Here is a 19034-nt window from a genome sequence, read left to right on the forward strand (position 1 = left end):
TGAATCATTCCAATATGAGTAGATAGATGACACCTGTTCAACTGGACTCTGCAGTTTAACCCAACTTGCCATGGTGAGACTTGTCTGTCCAAAGTCTACTGCTGGGGTTGTAGCGTGCGCGCCTGATCCGTCGAGGTACAAGGAACTCACACCGTCTTCCTTTTCGTATTTCGCTCCATTGAACAGACTGTTTAAATAATAAAACACAGCGCTCATTCTGTAGGAGTTTTAAGAAATGCTAGACAAAACTAAGGTATTCATTATGACGTATACAAATTCTGCATGGCGTGAAGGCGATGAAGATCTATAAAACGTGGAGACCATCAAAGCCCATGTTTTTATAAAAGTAGTTTACGAAGAAAGCAACTGGTTAATTTAATATAAAACAACAGAGCAATACATCTGAAGTATATCCTCCATTCCCATTTAGTTTCGTCTCCACCCCCTCTGACATTGATTATAAGCAAGGTCAGTACAATTATTGACCCACCGAAGACCCACAGAGTGCCGATAGCTCAGGGGGTACTCCAAAAAGTTTTATACGGGGAGGCTCCGCCCCGAGGTCCAACCCCTTACTCTTTAATATACCATTTTGACAGAAAAGGCACCCCTTTGGTATACCTTTTATTGAAAAAAAGATACCCCTTTCATATACCTACACGACACGACATATACTCGTCATACTCAAAACAGGACGTTTTCTTGACATTTTTATGTAGCGCTTAATACATTAAGACGATACAGCCATAAATTGCGTCTGTTCGAAATATTTAATTTTAAGTCCTTTTTAAATATGTTAATGACATTTGCCCTGCTTTAAGATTATTATATTATACCTGAAGCCCGAAAAAGGTACCCCTCTCGGGCGGAGCCTCCCCGTATAGGCCGTTATAGGGAGTACCCCCGTTATAGGCCGTTATAGGGAGTACATACCTGAGCTGAGATCAGTAAAACACCCAGGAGATTCTCTGTCGAAGCGATCACTAAACAAGAAGCTTGAGAAGCTTAAAATCGGGCGCTTAATAATTAGCTATCTGTTTTGACTTGAAAGGCAGGGTACAGTACAGTAAAAATCACTGTAAAAACAGTCACTTAAACCTATTCAGGCCGGGGAGGGGGGGGGGGGCTTTTGAGGCCCGCGCTGACTTTGGATTCTTATAACTTTTTCAAGATTCAACCAAACGCTGCCAAACTTTGCGCGTTTATCTAAAATGTATCTCGCATTAATTTGGTAGGATTAGTTATTGTGCCAGTAACTTGAAATCACCATGGCAACGTCATTTTGACAGGCTTGTTTTCCCAAATTTGAATTTTTCGTGTTTCTATTTAATAATGAAAATCTGGAATGTTTTCAAGATTGCATTATTACTTAATGACATAATGGTCTCAATTTATAAAAATATATTTCGCACAATACAAATAAACGATTAAACTAGACGTCTAGAAAATATAAATTTGTAACACTTAGCAAAGTGCAGACTTTTCGCAATACTTAATAAAGACGGGGTTTTTACCTGAAGACCAATTTTTCCAACGCTTTAGGTGGCTGACGCATTTCAGTATTTTCCAGCCCTTACACTTTAATGGAACAGTATACAACTCCTAATCAGGTAACTACTTTTGTCAAGAAAATGATCACAACTTATTGACCAATGATTAGGTATTTGTTTCATACCATTACTGTAATAGCAACTGGTGAAGAATAGTAGTACTAACCCAAAGTATAAGGGCTGGAAAACACTGAAAACCATTTTAGCCGCGTTTCAAGGAATCCAAAAAAGCTTTACTTATCCCATATATATTTGTTTTGCAGTATTTTGTTAATTTTTGGACGATTTTGGGGGATGTCTGGGAGGCGATAGTTTTTCTCAAAGGATTAGTAAAATTTAGACAAATAAGAAATATTGGAGATTTAATGTGATTTTAAAATTTGAATTTGAAGTTAAAAATTGGTGGACGGACACCAAACAGTCTCCTGACAACCCGGAGTGCTTTTGCGAGGGGGTCAACTGTTTGGAGGTGTTTCCATTCTTTTCTTTAATCCCTTCTTTAAATCTCTTAAAGTTCCATTCAAATTCAGGTAGAACCCCACCTTAAGTTTTGTTCTTGTGAGAAAACAACAGAAGTCAAAGGTTGCGTGATATAACCAAGCATGAGTGTTTGTTTACATTTCCTAACCAATTCAGTATCGTACTAATCTGTGCCAAGCAATCAGATAATAACAGAAATTTGCCCTAATTTTGATCTCCCATACCAAGACCTTAGAGTCTAAACCGCTAATAAAACAAAACACACTTGATAATAATTCTCTGAGGTTATACACCTTGCAGTATTAACGTACTAACGAACTTGATAACAAACCCCATGTCTGGGAGGCGATAGTTTTTCTCAAAGGATTAGTAAAATTTAGACAAATAAGAAATATTGGAGATTTAACGTGATTTTAAAATTTGAATTTGAAGTTAAACATTGATGTCGTACTAAGGATTTTTACTGATCAACATAGAAAATAAGTTCACAATGGTTTGTTCCCAAAACGTTTTTTACTGTACAGAGGGTCTGTATATTGACCTGTAACTTGTATACCGTATTGAAAAATTCAGAACGAACCGACTTCTGCCCGCTACCATGATATCATGTTGAAAAATTAGCTCGTTCGAAACCGTAGCAAAATCGTTAGAAACAGACAAGATACAGCCGTTTACAAGAAGTCTTTGAAAATCCTGAATTTCGTCAAAATGAGCCAAAATAAAGTTTAAAAATTTCCTTTATCAATATGGTTCTTAGAACGATTTCGGATAACTCGACTTTTATATGCTAATGAGTCCGGTAAAATGCTAATAAGGAAGAACAATAGAGAATCACGTGCGATGAAATAAGCGTGCTGCTGTTTAAAAATTCTGTGCTGCTGTATTCTTGTTCACATGTACGTGCATGTCCCACACACAACAAAAAGCATTTTTGAGAAAAATAGACTTGAATTTTTTTTTTTTAGAAGAGTTCGATCTGGCGGGAAAACCAGGCTTTGCAAATAGAACTGAACTACAGCATTGCAGAAATCACTTTTTATTTCTTTACATACACCCACGCTGGCTCATGCCTGTCTGCGTAGAGTTAGCGGCATTTTTGGCCGAAAGGCGCGTAAGACTCTTTAAAAGGGTATAAGTATTCAAGCCGTGGACAGCCGATACTTAAAACTGAACATTTGAAGCACAGCTTTCAGAAATGTTGTTTTTTCATTTTTTAGCACTTGTTACATTATTTTTTGTTATTTTTTGGTACTTATCCGATTGCTTTTAAGTTCTGCAAGCATATTTTAATTTTCTCGCCAGATTGGACTGTTCAGCAATTAAAAATAGGGTTCAAGAACTGCACTTTTTGTTTGGTGTTGTTTGCCATATCTGGGACATAGGCAGGCACGTTGGTATGAACGCAAATTAAAAATCTATATTGTTCTTCCTCATAAGCATTTAATGGTACTCATTAGCATTTAAAAAACGAGTTATGCGAAATCGTTCTCTTATCTTTTTATTCAATTCTATGAACTGCTTTTATGCAGTACTGTCCACAAAGATTTCAATTTCCTCAAAGTTTTGGGACAAATGGATACAAAATATTTCGTGCAGAATGTAATTTGATTAAGCGAATGTTTTCACGTCTATAAATACTTCAAGCAGTGAATGAAAAACCGTTTTGTTTTCATCGATGAGAACCACTTTCAAATAGTTTTACATGCATAAAAAATAACAATCAGATCAGAATACAATAATTATTAATGTAAGGTCTCGCTATTATGTCTCGGCAGAGATACTTCTTTTTTGCAAGTTCAAATGTATGCAAATTTCGTGTGAAATGTAATTCGATTCCATTGTCTTGTTTACAAACTCTTTCTTAAGAAAGTTGTATTTTCGTGAATAAAACCCATTGGTCTGTTTTGTTTTCCTGATCATGTTTGTCTGTGTTTTTTACAAAACATGTGGTCTTTTTTTTTCGGAACTTTAAGTTGTACAAAAATTCCTATTTTGAACACAGATGTCACTTCCGGAATTTTTCATCTAAAATTCAATTGGTATTTAATTATAATTATTCGAAGTTTTCATTTTCAAGTCATCTTTTCATTCGATAGCTTTACTGATCTCGTAAAAAATTCCATTCAAGTTCACACCAATACTGTACATTGCCAATGTTTTGCTGACGTCTTGAGAAGTGTCTTACTAACGTCACTAGTCAAATCTAAAATATATCCAAACCAAGTTGTGCAAACATTCTACTCTTTGTGACAGGCGACTTTGACGCCCAACTGTGCGGAAATGAAAATCGACATACTTCTTGCTAAATATATAAAAAATAGTTTTAAAGTGGAGTCTGCCTCAAAAAAATGTACCGCCAGATCACACTGCTATTTGTAGAAACCAGCAAAGCGTCTAGTTTCAAAGTTTCCCACAAAAACATTGCGTGACATGAATGACGTTACCCCTTTTATTTACAAAAATAGCTTCAACTTTTCAAAGCAACTACAGTTTCACAATGGTGATTATTAGTACTTTACCCCTTAAGCTTTTTTCTCTGTCCTCCCGCCGAAGCAAAGAAGAGAACCAGATTGCAGATTAGCCCAAAAGTCGACCCAGTGTTCCTACAACGATTTACTGTCAAAACTGAAATGAAACCGATTGGCCCAGGCTATCCCCGTCATTTTTAGCCGACAGGAGACTATCCTCTAGGACGACCCGAAGGGTAAACTATAAATCGGCCACGCCCGATTAATAAATTATATTTTCTGCTCACCTAACATCAGAATCATTTCCATCCAGAGTCCAGTGGCCGATAATGTGGTTTTCGTCCTTACCTTTTTAAAGTAAAATTTTATTAAAAATGTCCGTGAAGGATAATGTTAAACTTAATATACATGATATAGTTGAGCCATGCGTTTAATCAGGTAAATCATTGTCAAGCAACTGCGGTCGCTGTTTTTTGCGCGTCTTTTTCTATATATATTTATCCAGAATCCAGTGACATATAGTCTGGTTTGTTTCCTTAACTTTTTTTAGAAAAAAAGCAAGTCTGTTAATATCGGCAAAATTAATGGAAGGAGGTAACCCTGTGATGGACTAACATCCCATCCAGGGTGTAGTAGTAATACTCCTAGTCCCTTCATGCTACAAAAATCAGGATAAGCTCCGACCCAGTGGGCCACGAGGCTCAAACGCAGACTTTACCTTCACCTTTTTACCTGTCTTGTCATAACCAGCTAACTGGATAAGGCCTTTTGTTATAATTAATATTAGATTAAATTTTCCATTCCATTATTCACACATGGTGCCATATACGATCATATACTAACCCGTTTTGTTTGTTTCAGTTTGCTCAAGTAACTGAGAAATAAACTTATTTTCCTCCTCGTGGTTGATTGACACCAGATCTCCACCAATCGACTGACAAGAATTCCTTGCTTGTTCCCAGGTCTTTCTCTCGGGAAATAATTTAAGGAGTTTGGAACCAAATCTATACCAGCCATCCGGAAGAACTGTATTAGCAAACAAATAATTTTAGTTATTTACTTCTGTATTGCAAATGGTTTTGCCTTTTAAAGTTAAGATTTAAGGTAATTAATTAGTAATTTGGTCTGGAATCGTGCTAAGTTCAGAAATATTTATAAACTGAAATACATGAGTGAGACGCTAATATTTTGGGGTTTCTGCCGGCAAAATAGTTTTGCACATTACTGTGCACATGCAGGCCCTTTAGGATGGCAGTAATATAAAAACATCTTACCGTCCTTGTAGATACAGTACTCTGCTGTACAATGTTCAACTTCCTGAAATTGAAATAAACAAACAAAATTTCAAACACTCTTGCTTGAAAGTTTTAAAAAAAAAAACTCGAAACAGCTTTCCTCCAAAGTCCGAGCTCAAACATTCAATGATTAAGGATTCAGTTCCATAGCAACATCAACTAGACAATATTGTGCTGATAAACCAATAAATTCTGAAACTTATTTTTAAAATGTATGATATATCTAAGGAGAATTAATATTTTGAGACCAGAAGTGATCAGCTCACCGCCATTTGTTGATACTGACTTCCGGCGCTTGGTATCAAATCTTGTGGATCAGCGGTTTTACTAGAATTGTTCAGCTCACACGTGACCCGTCCTGTTGGTAGTTTTCGCACGTTAATAGAAAAACACATTTGTGTGTCCACACAATCCCAGCGACATTTAATTGGGTCAGCGGCATTCATAGTTGCTATCACGTGATTCTGTAGGGACACGCCTTCTTCTTTAACAAACTTTGTCATTCTGCATCCAGCGACAAAAGGCAACCAAATTAACGCTAAGATCTTATTCATTCTGCAAAAAAGATAACGAACAAGAGTTGGAACAGAATAATGACAAACAAGATTGCAGGATTGCAACCGCGGACAGTCCCAATAAGGACGAAACAGCTGTCTGTGGTTGCAATCCTGCTGTATCGGTTCCATTCGTGGCGGTGTCTCGCAAAGTCTACTTTTCATGTAGTATGATCCGCCTTGCAGTATTGTTTGTCATTATTTTATATATTTGCTGATTAGATCTCTAAGTAGATTCTTCGTTAGCAGCGTTATCGTTTGCGGTCTCTTGTTGTTTTAAGTTTTACTGGAACAGTATATACTGGGATAACGTACGATAAAACAGTTTAAACCATGCTGCCGGATTTTTTTATTCAGCTATACAGTAGAACACCGCTCTACGGACACCCGCTTAATACAAACTTTTGTATTATTGTGTCAAAACATAAGTATTTAAATACTTTCGCCTGACTTTAGCCCCAAACCTCGCGATCCGGGACCAACACCATCTCAGCGTTCGAACTTCGCCTGTTCTCAAAATTTTAACTTATCTAAACTTACCCACAAACATGGAAGTAATTTGAGGAGACGCAGTTATGTAACTTATGTTATGGGTTCTTAAAGGTTCGACGAGCAAGTCTTTAGTAACTATGTCTTAAAGTTTTCTTTTAATTTCCGGAATAATGTTTTGTTAGTGATATTGGACACGCTTTAATCTTTACTATTACTCTTACACATGTTTTCCATGCAGAAAACATTTTGCTGGAACGAGTGCAAAAAATTAATTCCCTAGCAATAAAGCAAAAATGATAATAAACAGTTTGTACAACAAACAATACTATTTTTACCTTTCCTCTTTAACGTTGAAACTGTAGCTGCATAAATGGTTTTCGTTATAATTTTGAAACTTTTCATAAAGGGTAATCAAAGTTATGAACACATCCTCTTATTCCACATCACATCATCCGAACATCACCTCGTATGTGCTCGCAGCTGTCTTAGTGATGTTTATTTCCAGATGTAATAACAACTCAGACGACTCACTGTTTATGTGAAAATCAATGTTATTGATTTTTATGATGGCATGTTAATTCAAAGAATACAACAATAAACAACCATAAAGCAATAAAACAAAATGATAATAAAAAGTTTGCACAACAAACAATACATATTTCATACCTTTTCTCTTTAACATTGAAACTGTAGCTACCTTACGTAAATGATTCTTGTTACAATTTTGACACTTGTCATGAAAGATTATTAAAGTTATGGAACTGTTTATTCGGAGAGAATCATTCCTAGTTACATGGCAGCCTCAATATTCTCCAAAACATCATGTTCAGAAGCTGTGACAGATCCTCTTATTACTCATCACATCACCATATATTTTGACTCGCAGCTGTCTTCGGTTAGTTTTATTCCCAGATCTAATAATTGCTCATTCTATATTGTTATTGTTTTCTTATGATGACCTATTAATTCAAAGAATACAGATTGTAAACAAGAGGGTGGGGGTGCTTTGAAAGAATAAAAAATTATTTCGTTTCGTGAAAATTAATTCTCCGCTACTAGCTATTCTAAATCCGTCTTCAAGATTTCCTTATTCCAAAGAAAAACTCGTTATTCTTAAACTAACTGGGTTTTCAATTCGCAATTCCACTCCAAGCAATTATTTTGTTTATAACGAAGGAATTTTACTTTATTCACTTATACTCATTCCTTAAATATTCATGCAAAATTAAGTTAAACAAAACAAATAAGAATTTAATTTGCAAACAGCAGCACATGTGAAATTACTGCTCAGTAGCTTTTATTTTGAGTGGTTACCCACAACGGTTTTGTTCACTTCTTTATTGTACTTTATTAAAACAATGCAGAAGTTTCGAAATCGTTCAATATTTATGTGAAATGTTATTATATAAACTGAAAGTTTGTCTCTCGCTAAGTTGTTTTTATCAGCTCCGTACGCGTCTTGAATATGCCAAAGTCTTTTTTAAAAACTACAAACCACCTTTCACTCTTAAGGTTTCCCACGTCGGGAGATAAAAACGATTTAGTTTACAATGTTTTAGGCTACACTCCGAAGAAGGAGACGTCAATATGAAAGGCACGGAGATGCTCATCGTCTCGCTTAGGGATTTTATTTATGGATTTTGGTCTTAGTGACGGGTATTCAGGCCGATCAGGCATAAAACTGTTTTCTTTAAGGTGCAAAAAAAATTTAGCCATGCCCTTGGGGTTTCATTAAAATTTTCCAACAGGCATCCCTGTCACATTCATATGGGAGTCCCTCCCGGGGGTTACAGTTTGTCATCTATTCAATTTAAATGATCACATGTTCGGGCTATATTTCTACAGCTTAATATACAGCACCACGTGAAAATATTGTTCAAAAGCTTCCATTGATATAACGCTATTCAGACACACTAGGCATTTAACTATATCAAGTGGTGTAACTATACTAATAGTGACATATGAGGGTCCTGAAGAGGGGGAACAAAATCCCATTTCCCAGCCCAAATTTTGCCCAAATCCCATTTCCCAGCCTATTTTTTGTCCAAATCCCATTCCCAGTAGTAAAATTCCCAGTGCATGGAAAACCGGGCTTAAGCGTAATATATTTGTTGTTTTGATTGTCCTAAATGTAGTCCACTCCCTGAACTCTCCCTTCGGTGAACCTAGGCACAGGCGTCGTTGAGCGAGTACAGAAATATTGACCTGCATGCGCATTCTCAGAAATCTGTCAGCCCCACCCCCTTCCCCCCCCCCCCCCAAAAAAAAAACTGAGGAGGGGAAGCTGAATAAACCAAACCATAATCGACAGTACCTTTGGAAACGCACGCACAGATGTTAAATTCAAAAATTTAGTACTTGTGGGTTTAATATCTATTCATTACGGCTCTAGACAAAGGTTACGACAATTTTTCTTGCAGATGTCGCGCTAATTTGTTGCGTAGTTGCATTTTTTCATTTTAGCGAACTATTTTTACCTTAGCGCACGCGTTGCATGTAAGAAACGCCATACGTCTCTGTGGTTTTTCATTGGTTTGTTTTAAGCATGCACATGCAAGTTATCCTAGACTGTCCCTTCTCGCACCTGGGTCGCAGAAGGAATAGTTCAGAGAATGGAGTATCCAAAATCATGTTCTGCTAGTTATATTATCACCAATGCTGTTGAGAACTCTACTTTTTATTTTTTCGTTTGTCTTGTAGAGAATGGTAGAAATTTTCAGTAGCTTTAACTAAAGCTATTAAGTTTTTATCCCTTACTTACCACTACCCTGCAAAAATTCAGAAACTTACTATCACTTCTTTTAAATATTCCATTTGTGCCAATGCTCAGTCATAGCAGTTCCGCTGAGTAACTTAATCACTTACACGAAAATTGATCGACACTTGATGGACACTCGTGCAGTGTAGTGGTTTTGTTTCAGAGTTAATTTTCAGCGTTTTAACTATTCTATGCCGGACTTTAAGAATATTATAGAGCGTAAAATATGCAGGTTTAGTCATGTACTGACATGCTTCCCATTCCCATTTTTTGTTTCCGAATCCCAGTCCCAGTTACCTAAATCCCATTTTCCCAGTGAAAAAATAGACAAATCCCAGTCAAAATAGGCAAATTCCAGTTCCCATTTTACCCCTTCAGGACCCTCACATGTCACCAAAAACACAGGGGCTCTTGGTTATAATTCAATCATTGATTGAGTCAAATATATATTGTCTAAACTACAAAGTTACAGAAAGAAACCTTTCAGAAAAGCTTACAAAAAACTCAAAGTCGGTTAAAATCAGTTAAGTTAAAATTTTGCCTTCTCTCTTTGATCAGTTCAAGTTGATAAACAATTCAAGTCTTCTTCTCACAAACAAAAGGAAGTTGTTTTTCACAGCTAGTGTCGTCCCAGGCCCCTTCATCAAATGTCATTCTCACGCAGTCCTGGTAACCATTCTGGTCGTCTGGTAGATTGTAGGACCACTTAGTGTAGGTCACGTGACTACCGTCAGGCCAACGGTAAGTACCTTCCGTGGTGACGTCATTCAGACCGATCCAAACTCCACCAAATGGATCTGCAAACGATTAATACACATACTAGATTGTGTATTGTTACTTTTGAGTGGAAAATTACAATGCACCAAACAAGCACAACCTTTTTTTAACGTAAAAGACTGAGATAAATTGAGCTATGTAATGTGTATAAAGGAATTGTTTGAAAGTCGATATAAAGAAAGTTACCATTAAATCGCATGGACCCTTAAAGTAATAGTCTATTTTGTCTTGCAATTTTAATAAAATGGTTGTTGTTGTTGTTGTTCATGATGAATATGATATTGTTGTTTTCTAAATAGATTACTAATTTTGTTACTGACCTGCAATGCCAGTAAGTTCTTCCCCAGCGGCAATACTAGTTAGCTCTTCACCAGTGAGAGCTCTTCCAAAAATTATTAAGTCTCTCAAAAATCCCCTCAGATGTCTATCGAGGGCTCTTCTTAGTCCAATGTCATAAAATGAACAGTCATTATCCCGAAAGTATGTGTCGCTCGGCACAGCCTGGGTCCCAACCTTTTTGCCATCAAGGAACAAGTAAGTCTCATTTGCGTTTCTGTCCCAGACCGCCGCGGCATGAAACCATTTGTCGATTGGTGGAGACCTGGAAAACAGTGTAAATTGATGTGTTATTCATTCTTTTCCTATTCCACTAAAAGGTCAATATTTCTGCAGTCAAGGATAAAAATTAAACGGGAAGATGTGAACGAATGCCTTACCCCTGTATCATCGACGGAAGAAATGTTTCTTTGTTATTTAAAACTAAGAAACGAAGCTTTGATGACTTGAAGGCGTCGAAAGTAAAATGCTTTGAATGGTTAGTCCAACATGAGTAAATAGTTGAAGGAGGGTCTGGATTCTGCAGTTTCACCCAGACGGCAATGGTGAGACTTGCATTTCCAAAGTCCACTGCTGGGGTTGTGGCGTGTGCGCCTGATCCGTGGAGGTACAAGCAGTTCACACCGTCTTCCTGTTCATATCTCGCTCCATTGAAGAGACTGTTTAAAGAATAAAACACAGCGGCCATTTTATAGGAATTGTAAGAAATGCTAGACAAAGGGTACATGATGTTTTATTCATGACGTATGCATATTCCACATGGCTTGACGGCGACGAAGAACTAAATAACGTGGAGTCCATCGTAGGTCATGTTAATTAAAGTGATGTAGTTTACGAAGGAAGCTCTCTCATTAACTTATTTTTAAACAACAGAGCAATACATTTGAAGTATCTTTCTTTTTTATTCAGTTTTTTTTTCTCTGCCAACATTTATTATAAACAAGGCAATGCAACTACTGGCACATCAAAGAAGCTCAAAGACTCAAAATACCCAATAAATCAGTAAAACACCCAGGAGATCCCCGTGGAAGCGATCACTAAATAAAATTTTTAATTTTTTCTGCTCACCTAACATCAGAATCATTTCCATCCAGAGTCCAGTGGCCGATAATGTGGTTTCCGTCCTTACCTTTTTAAAGTAAAATTTTATTAAAAATGTCCGTGAAGGATAATGTTAATGAGCCATGAGTTTATTAGGTAAATCTTTTTTAAGCAACTGCGGTCGCTGGATTTTCGCGCGACTTTTTCTAAATATTTATGCTGGCAGTTATTTTATCACCGTTGCCATTTCCTTTTAATCAGTAACAACCTTTCCACTCAGGTGTATAAAGGCGTGTCGGCAAATTTAATGCTTGGGAGTAACCCTGCGATGGTCTAGTATCCAATCCAGGGAGGAGTAAAAATACTACTATTCGCTTTATGCTACAGAAACCGGGACAAGCTCCCTCCAAGATGGGCCACGAGGCTCAAGCGCAGACTTTACCTTCACCTTTTTACCTGTCTTGTCAGAACCAGCTGACTGGATAAGGCCTTTTGTTAATATTAGTTTAATTTTTCCATTCCATTATGCACACATGGTGCCATATACGATCACATACTAACCCGTTGTGTTTGTTTCAGTTTGCTCCAGTAAATGAAAAATAAACTCATTTTCCTCCTCGTGGTTGATTGACACCAGTTCTCCACTAATCGACTGACAAGAATTCCTTGCTTGTTCCCAGGTCCTTCTCTCGGGAAACAATTTAAGGAGTTTGGAACCAAATCTATACCAGCCATCTGGAAGAGCTGTATTAGCAAAGAAATAATTTTAGTTTTCAATTTGTGTATTGCATGTTTAAATCTTAATAAAATATAATGGTTTTGCTTTACATTTATTACATGAAAGTCAAGATTTAGGGTACTGAACTAGAAATTAAGTTTGAACTGGTTCTGTATCTTAATAGTAACATGAACTGTACTGAAATCGTGCTAACTGAAGTTTACATACTGAAAATTTAATACAAGTGAGTAAGTGATTTTTTAAGGGTTCTTCCGACGAAATGCAGGGTAGACCGGGGGGGGGGGGTAAAAACACAGTATACTTTATACCCATGAAGGCACGATTTTCGTGTTAAAATATTGTATACCCAATATAAAATCCCCCTGTATATCGTATACCTAAAAACCCTGGCCGACCTTGAAAATGCTTTTGTACAATACAGTACAAACTTCATTAACAACTCATGAACAACTCCTCGAAAAGGGATCGTAGTAATATGCACATCCTACCGTCCTTGTAGATACAGTACTCTGCTGTACAATGTTCAATTTCCTGAAATTGAAATGAACAAAAAAAAATTTCAATGCACGCAAGTACGTTGTTGTCAATTTTAAAAAATCATCGTTATCGAAGGGTACGTATAGACTGTTATTTATTATAAACTACTCACTAAAACTCAAATAAAACGGAAGAAAAAGAAATATAGTGTTGATCGCTTGAAAAAACTAGAAAACTTTTTCTTTTAGTCCACACTCTTGAAAGTTTTGAAGAACTCGAGACAGCTTTTCTAAGTCTTATCCCACACACACTCAATGATTAAGGATAAAATTTAGAAAATTTGATATCAACTAGACAATATTGTACTGATAAACCACCCAATTCTCAAAACTAATCTACACTGATGTATGGTGATTACTAAGGAGAATTAATATTTTAAGACCGGAAGTGATCAGCTCACCGCCATTTGTTGGTACTGACTTCCTGCTCTCGGTATTAAGTCTTGTGGGTCAGCGGTTTTGGTAGAATTGTTAAGCTCACACGTGACCCGTCCTGTTGGCATTTTTCGCACGTTAATAGAGAAACACAGCGGTGTGTCCACACAGTCCCAGCGACATTTTATTGGGTCAGCGGCAGAAACAGTTGCTATCACGTGATTCTGTAGTGTCAAACCTTCTTCTTTAACAAACTTTGTCATTCTGCATCCAGCGATGAAAGGCAACCAAAATAACGCTATGATCCAATTCATTCTGCAAATAGATAACGAGCAAATGTCAATAGTCATTATGTGCATACTTGCGAATTTTTGGAACAGAATATATTGGAACCGTAACATGTTATAAAACAAGTCAGTTTAACCCCCTGCCGGATTTCTTGACTCGGCTATATAGTGAAATCACTCTCTACGGACACGCACTTTATACAAAGTTTTTGCGCGTCTCTTTGGTGTTTCACTTGTTCCACTGTGACCGGTGCTCTACTTTGCTGATTTAAAGCGATTTTAGGCGGTTTCTACAGGGCTTAAAACTTCATTCCAATCAACTGAGTCCTAACATTTGATCTCATCCAGGTAGTAAATAGTTTAATTATCCAGCAACAACAACATGGGTTACTTGGCTCACAAGCAGAACTGACTCAGTACGTTAATACACTTACTTAAAGAAATGTTTAAAACCAAACTGCAATTTTGTGTCGTAGTGTCTTTCCTGTCCTATTTCCTAGCTGGGGAGGAGAAACTAATAAGCTAAGTTAGTTGACGTACATTTTTCGGAATTTTTCACCAGTCAAGAGTTCACTGTAAAAACGTAAAATACTTAAGTACACTTTAGGGCTAGCTAGACCAAACATCCAAACCTCTCGATTTAGGGACCAACATCATTTCAGCGTTCGATCTTGCCTGTCGTTAAATGTAAATTATCTAAACTTATCGCATTTGCATTCCTAGCAATAAAACAAAATTTATAAAAAACAGTATGTAAAAACTAACAAGGCATGTTTGATACCTTTCCTCTTTAGCTTCGAACTGTGATTGTTGTAACAAAATTCAAACTTGTAATGCAGGGTTATCAAAGTTATGGAGCTTTTATTTTGGACAGAATCGCCTAGTTACATGGCCACGATAGCTCTCTTAACGATACTTTCAGAAGCTGTGACACATCCTTCAATTATACACCACATCGCCTTATATGCCGACTCACAGCTGCTTTAGTGTTAGTTTTCCCAGGTCAAATAATGACTCACTGTTTATTTGAAAATCAACGTAGTTGTTTTTTATGCAGACCAGTTAATTCAAAGAATCAGTAATAAAACAAACAATATAGCAATAGAACATAATGATAATAAACAGTTTGTACAACAAACAATACATAGTTCATACCTTTCTTCTTTAACGTTGAAACTGTTTAACAATTTGGAGCGATTTCTTTTAAATGAGAGAAATTTTCATTCAGCAAATGCCGCCATGGTCACTGGCCTGGATGGAAAACGTGGCATGACTTAGTAGCCAAACCTTGAGATGCAATATTCACCACCTAGCGCGGTGAATATGGCGACATAGTCCGAGCTTTTCGACCAATCAGAATTGAATTCACCTCTGGAAATTATACTAAAGCTGCATATTAAATGATTCTTGTGACAATTTTCAAACTTGTAATGAAGGGAAGTAAAATGTATAGAGCTTTTATTTTGGACAAAATTGTACCTAGTCAGGCATGGTCATGTACGATCTTCAAGCTGTTCATCAACGATATGTTCAGAAGCTGTGAAACATCCTGTTATTACATATCACATCACCTGATATGTGGACTCACAGCTGTTTTAGTGAATTTTATTCCCAGATCTAATAATGGCTCACTGTTAATTTAAAAATCAATGTTATTGTTTTCTCATGATGACCTGTAAATTCAAAGAATACGGATTGAGGGTGGGGTTGCTTTGAAGGAATAAAAAAGTATTTATTATTCCATTGTCATAATTTTCGATTATTCTATTATTTTGTTTTGTGAAAACTAATTCTACGTTCCTGGCTATTCTATTATTTCGCTATTCCAAAGAAAAACTCGTCAATTTTTCTATACTACCAGGGTAATTAATCCGCCATTCCACTACAAGCAATTCCAATTTTTCAGTTTGTTCATAACGAACTATTTGTGCTTTATTCAATCGCTTGCTTAAGTATTCATGCAAAATAAGTTAAACAAAACAAACAAACAAACAAAAAACAACAACAAAATAATTCAATTTCCAAACAGCAGCACACCTGAAATTACTGTTCAATAACTTTCATTTTAAGTGGTTACTCACAAGGATTTCCTCCACTTCTTTATTCTACTTTATCAAAAACAACGCATAGCTTGTTTTGAAATCGTTCAATATTTATGTGAAATGTTATTATTTGAACTGAAAGTTAGTTTCTCGCTGAGTTGTTTTTAACAGTTCCAGAGTCTTTTAAATTACAATATCACCTTTCACTTTAAAGGATTCTCCGTCGAGAGCTAAAAACGATTTAGTTTACAGTGTTTCAGGCTACAGTCTCAAGGAAGGAGACGCCAATATAAAAGTGACGCCTGATCGCAGATTGCATGCTCTTATTTTAAAGAAGCAATGCCACGATATTTAAATTATTTTTCTGATTACTTTCGAATTGAAGGAAACCTCATGTAAATACTAATAAAACCGATGTATATTTCCGGTAGTATAGTAAGGTACTTGGCTCGCAAGCAGACTTATAGGACTGTGTCACGACCGAGTTTAGTGTAATCTATTTCATTTAAATTTGCCAAATACTCGCTGAAAGTTAATGTTAATGAAATTCGGTCTATGGATCTAACCCCGGCGTTATAATTACATAGTCACAAACAAACGAGATTAACTTCGAAAACTGTTCAGCCTAGCAGTCGGTTATTTTTTTCCATCCATATCTTCTTTTGTACTTGCTGCGAAATATTAATTTTTACTCAATTTGGTGCCGGCCAATATCTCATGTGTAAATTTTGCATTGCTCAAGTACGTGACACAGTCTTTTAACTGTCACCTTAAAACATTTTGATACACTTTATGGGGATGGTTAACAAGCTAAAATATTTTTACCCGCGGAAACCAAACAATTTTGTCTTGTAGTCGCGTAGTTTATCTTTTTCCGTCTCCTAGCATGGGAGTTGGGTTTGCCGTACATTTTCGCCTTTTTACTATGCCAAAACCTCAGTGTAAAAGAACTTGATCGGACTAAAATCCCACACCTTTCGATGTGGAGATCAACACTTTTTCTTTGGAAGTAACAATAACAAAATAAAACTTCAAGAGTTTCTGTTCAGTTGTTCTAGCTCGACGAGCTTGGTTTTCAGCAAATTTCCATTTTTATTTAGAACCATGCATTACCTTGTCATTGGTGCTTATAGACTCTCAGCTACACAAATTCTACGAATGTTTTAAAACATATTGCTGGAGTGAGTGCAAAAAGAAATTCCCAAGCAACGGCAAAAATAAAAACAAACAATATATACAAAGTGTTTCATACCTGTTTTCTTTAACGTTGAAAATGTAGCTGTACAAATGCTTCTTGAGATAATTTTAAGCTTCCCAGCAAAAGTAATCAGAGATACAGACCTCTGCTTCTCTTTTACATGACTTGTACTGAATTTTCTCAAGACTGATACATGCATTTATATGCTACGATTTCTCAACAATATGTTCAGAAGCTGTGAAACATCCTGTTATTACACATCGCATCACCGTATATGTGGACTCACAGCTGTCTTAGTTAATTTGTTCCCAGATCTAATGATGGCTTACTGTTTTTCAAAATCAAAACAATAACTTTCTCGTCAGAAGAATACAGACAAGCACAAGAGGGGAGTCGGATGGTTCGAAGGAATAAAAAAGTGTTTACTATTTTATTACCCGCTTATTCTATTTATTACCTTAGTTCGTGAAACTCAATTATTCCCTACTGGCTATTCTAAGTCCGTATTCAAAATTTCATTCCAAAGAAAAACACATTTTTCTTTCTCTGCGAACCGGGTTAAATCCATGATTCTGTTCCAAACAATTTCATTTAATAAGGTCAACTCCCGCCTTGTGGACACCTCGCTATTACAGACACCCCGATATTACGGACAGCAGTTGAAGTCCCGGCGAACAATTTAAGAATTACTGAAAATAAACTCCGGCTACTAAGGACTTTCTCTACTGCGGACACCAAATTGTGGTCCCACCCCCGAAGGTGTCAGTTATAGTGAGAGTTGACTGTATTCAGTTTTGTTCATAACATACCTGAGCCCTACTTTATTCGATCACCTCATTTAATTTTCATGCAGAATTTAGTTTATGAAACAAACAAATGATAATTTAATTTACAAACAGCAGCACACATGAACTTATTGTTCAGTAACTCTCATTTCAAGTGGTGACACAAAAAGGGTTTTGTCCACTTCTTTATTCAAGTTTATTAAAAACAACGCATTAGCTTCGAAATCGTTTATTATCAAGTGAAATTCTAACTACAATGCCACTTAGGATTCCCACGTGCAAAGCTAGAAACGATTTAGTTTACAACATTTTAGGTTACAGTCCTGGGAGATGGGACTCCTATATGGATGGGACGGAGATGCTCACCATCTCGCTCAGGGTGTGTAAACTATGGATTTTGGTTTCATCGATAAGGCATGACAAATGATGTGTTTTATTGGTTCAAAAAGCCTGAGTAAGGCCCAGATTTGCCTCGTTTAAAGGTTAAGTGAAAATTTTCCTAAAAGCATCCCCGTCCCTTTCATATGAGAGTCCCTCCCGGGGATACAGTTTGTTATTTCTATTAGAAAGATCACACGCGTCGGTTAATTTTTTTTTTTACTTTGTCGGTTGTCAGTTATATTTTTCTCCCTTTGTAGCTATTCGGTAAACCCCATTCAGACCCTTCTTCTACAGCAAAATATACAAAAACCACGTGAAAATATCGCTCAATAGCTGAAATCTTGTTAAACTAATACGCACTTGAGGCTTTTGCTTTATCTACAGGCTATAAAACCACTACATCAAAATATTGGATAGTGACGCCCTTCGATTTCATCCTTTTGACTTAGCAACCAAATCAGGTGGTATGGTGTGGTATGGTGTTACTATAGTGATATCACCTAAAATGCAGGTGCTCTTGGTTTTCATACAATTGAGTCAAATATCATCTATTTTCTACATTGAGAAACTTACAAAAAAATAAGGTTCAGAGAACCTTAGAGAATACAATAAAGTTAAAATTCTGCCCTTTCCCTTCCAATCATTATTTCAGTTCTCCTTTTCACAAACAAAAGGGAGTTGTTTTCCACAGCCAGTGTCGTCCCAGGCCCGTTCATCAACTGTCATTCTCACGCAGTCCTGGTAATCATTCCGGTTATCTGGTTGGTTTGAAGCCCACTTAGTGTAGGTCACGTGACTACCGTCAGGCCAACGGAAAGTTCCTTCCGTGGTGACGTCATTCAGACCGATCCAAACTCCACCAAATGGATCTGCAAACGATTATTGCACATACCAGAATGGGACAAGTTACTTTCGAGTGGACAGTTGCAATGCAACAAAC

The 19034-nt window shown here is 36.7% G+C and overlaps 3 protein-coding genes across 3 annotated transcripts in view; all 3 read right to left on the reverse strand.

The window, feature by feature from the left end:
- Positions 1-6141, reverse strand: LOC144639064 (uncharacterized; the record flags this gene model as incomplete). The annotated part of the gene is made up of 5 exons (XM_078498323.1): positions 6060-6141; positions 5773-5815; positions 5342-5524; positions 4786-4846; positions 1-187 (listed from the first exon to the last, which is right to left on the reverse strand). Coding segments are annotated over exons 1-5 (480 nt in total), but the record flags the coding sequence as incomplete, so codon positions are not given.
- A 4032-nt stretch (positions 6142-10173) lies between these two features.
- On the reverse strand, positions 10174-14399 carry LOC144639065 (uncharacterized). The gene is made up of 8 exons (XM_078498325.1): positions 14123-14399; positions 13428-13716; positions 12979-13021; positions 12313-12495; positions 11779-11839; positions 11091-11369; positions 10695-10975; positions 10174-10394 (listed from the first exon to the last, which is right to left on the reverse strand). The coding sequence occupies exons 2-8, from the start codon at positions 13713-13715 to the stop codon at positions 10174-10176; spliced, it is 1356 nt and encodes a 451-aa protein (XP_078354451.1). The 5' UTR covers position 13716; positions 14123-14399.
- A 3504-nt stretch (positions 14400-17903) lies between these two features.
- Positions 17904-19034, reverse strand: part of LOC144638955 (uncharacterized) — a 33060-nt gene continuing 31929 nt past the window's right edge. Inside the window, exon 8 of the mRNA XM_078498231.1 lies at positions 17904-18963. Coding sequence (XP_078354357.1) covers positions 18743-18963 — 221 coding nt within the window. The 3' untranslated portion in view covers positions 17904-18742. The remainder of the gene's footprint in view (positions 18964-19034) is intronic.

This window comes from Oculina patagonica, chromosome 14 (assembly GCF_052425735.1).
Source record: "Oculina patagonica isolate OP01 chromosome 14, crgOcupat, whole genome shotgun sequence".
Taxonomy (NCBI): Eukaryota; Metazoa; Cnidaria; class Anthozoa; order Scleractinia; family Oculinidae; genus Oculina; species Oculina patagonica.

What these genes read in the sequence shown, in the direction of transcription:
- LOC144639065 (XM_078498325.1), bottom strand. Translation starts at nt 13,715, where the DNA reads ATGAATTGGATCATAGCGTTATTTTGGTTGCCTTTCATCGCTGGATGC. An exon ending in AACTGAAACAAACACAACGG is followed by an intron (nt 11,840 to 12,312) that starts GTTAGTATGTGA and finishes TACTTTAAAAAG; the next exon opens with GTAAGGACGGAAACCACATT. An exon ending in GGAAATGATTCTGATGTTAG is followed by an intron (nt 11,370 to 11,778) that starts GTGAGCAGAAAA and finishes TTCTTTAAACAG; the next exon opens with TCTCTTCAATGGAGCGAGAT.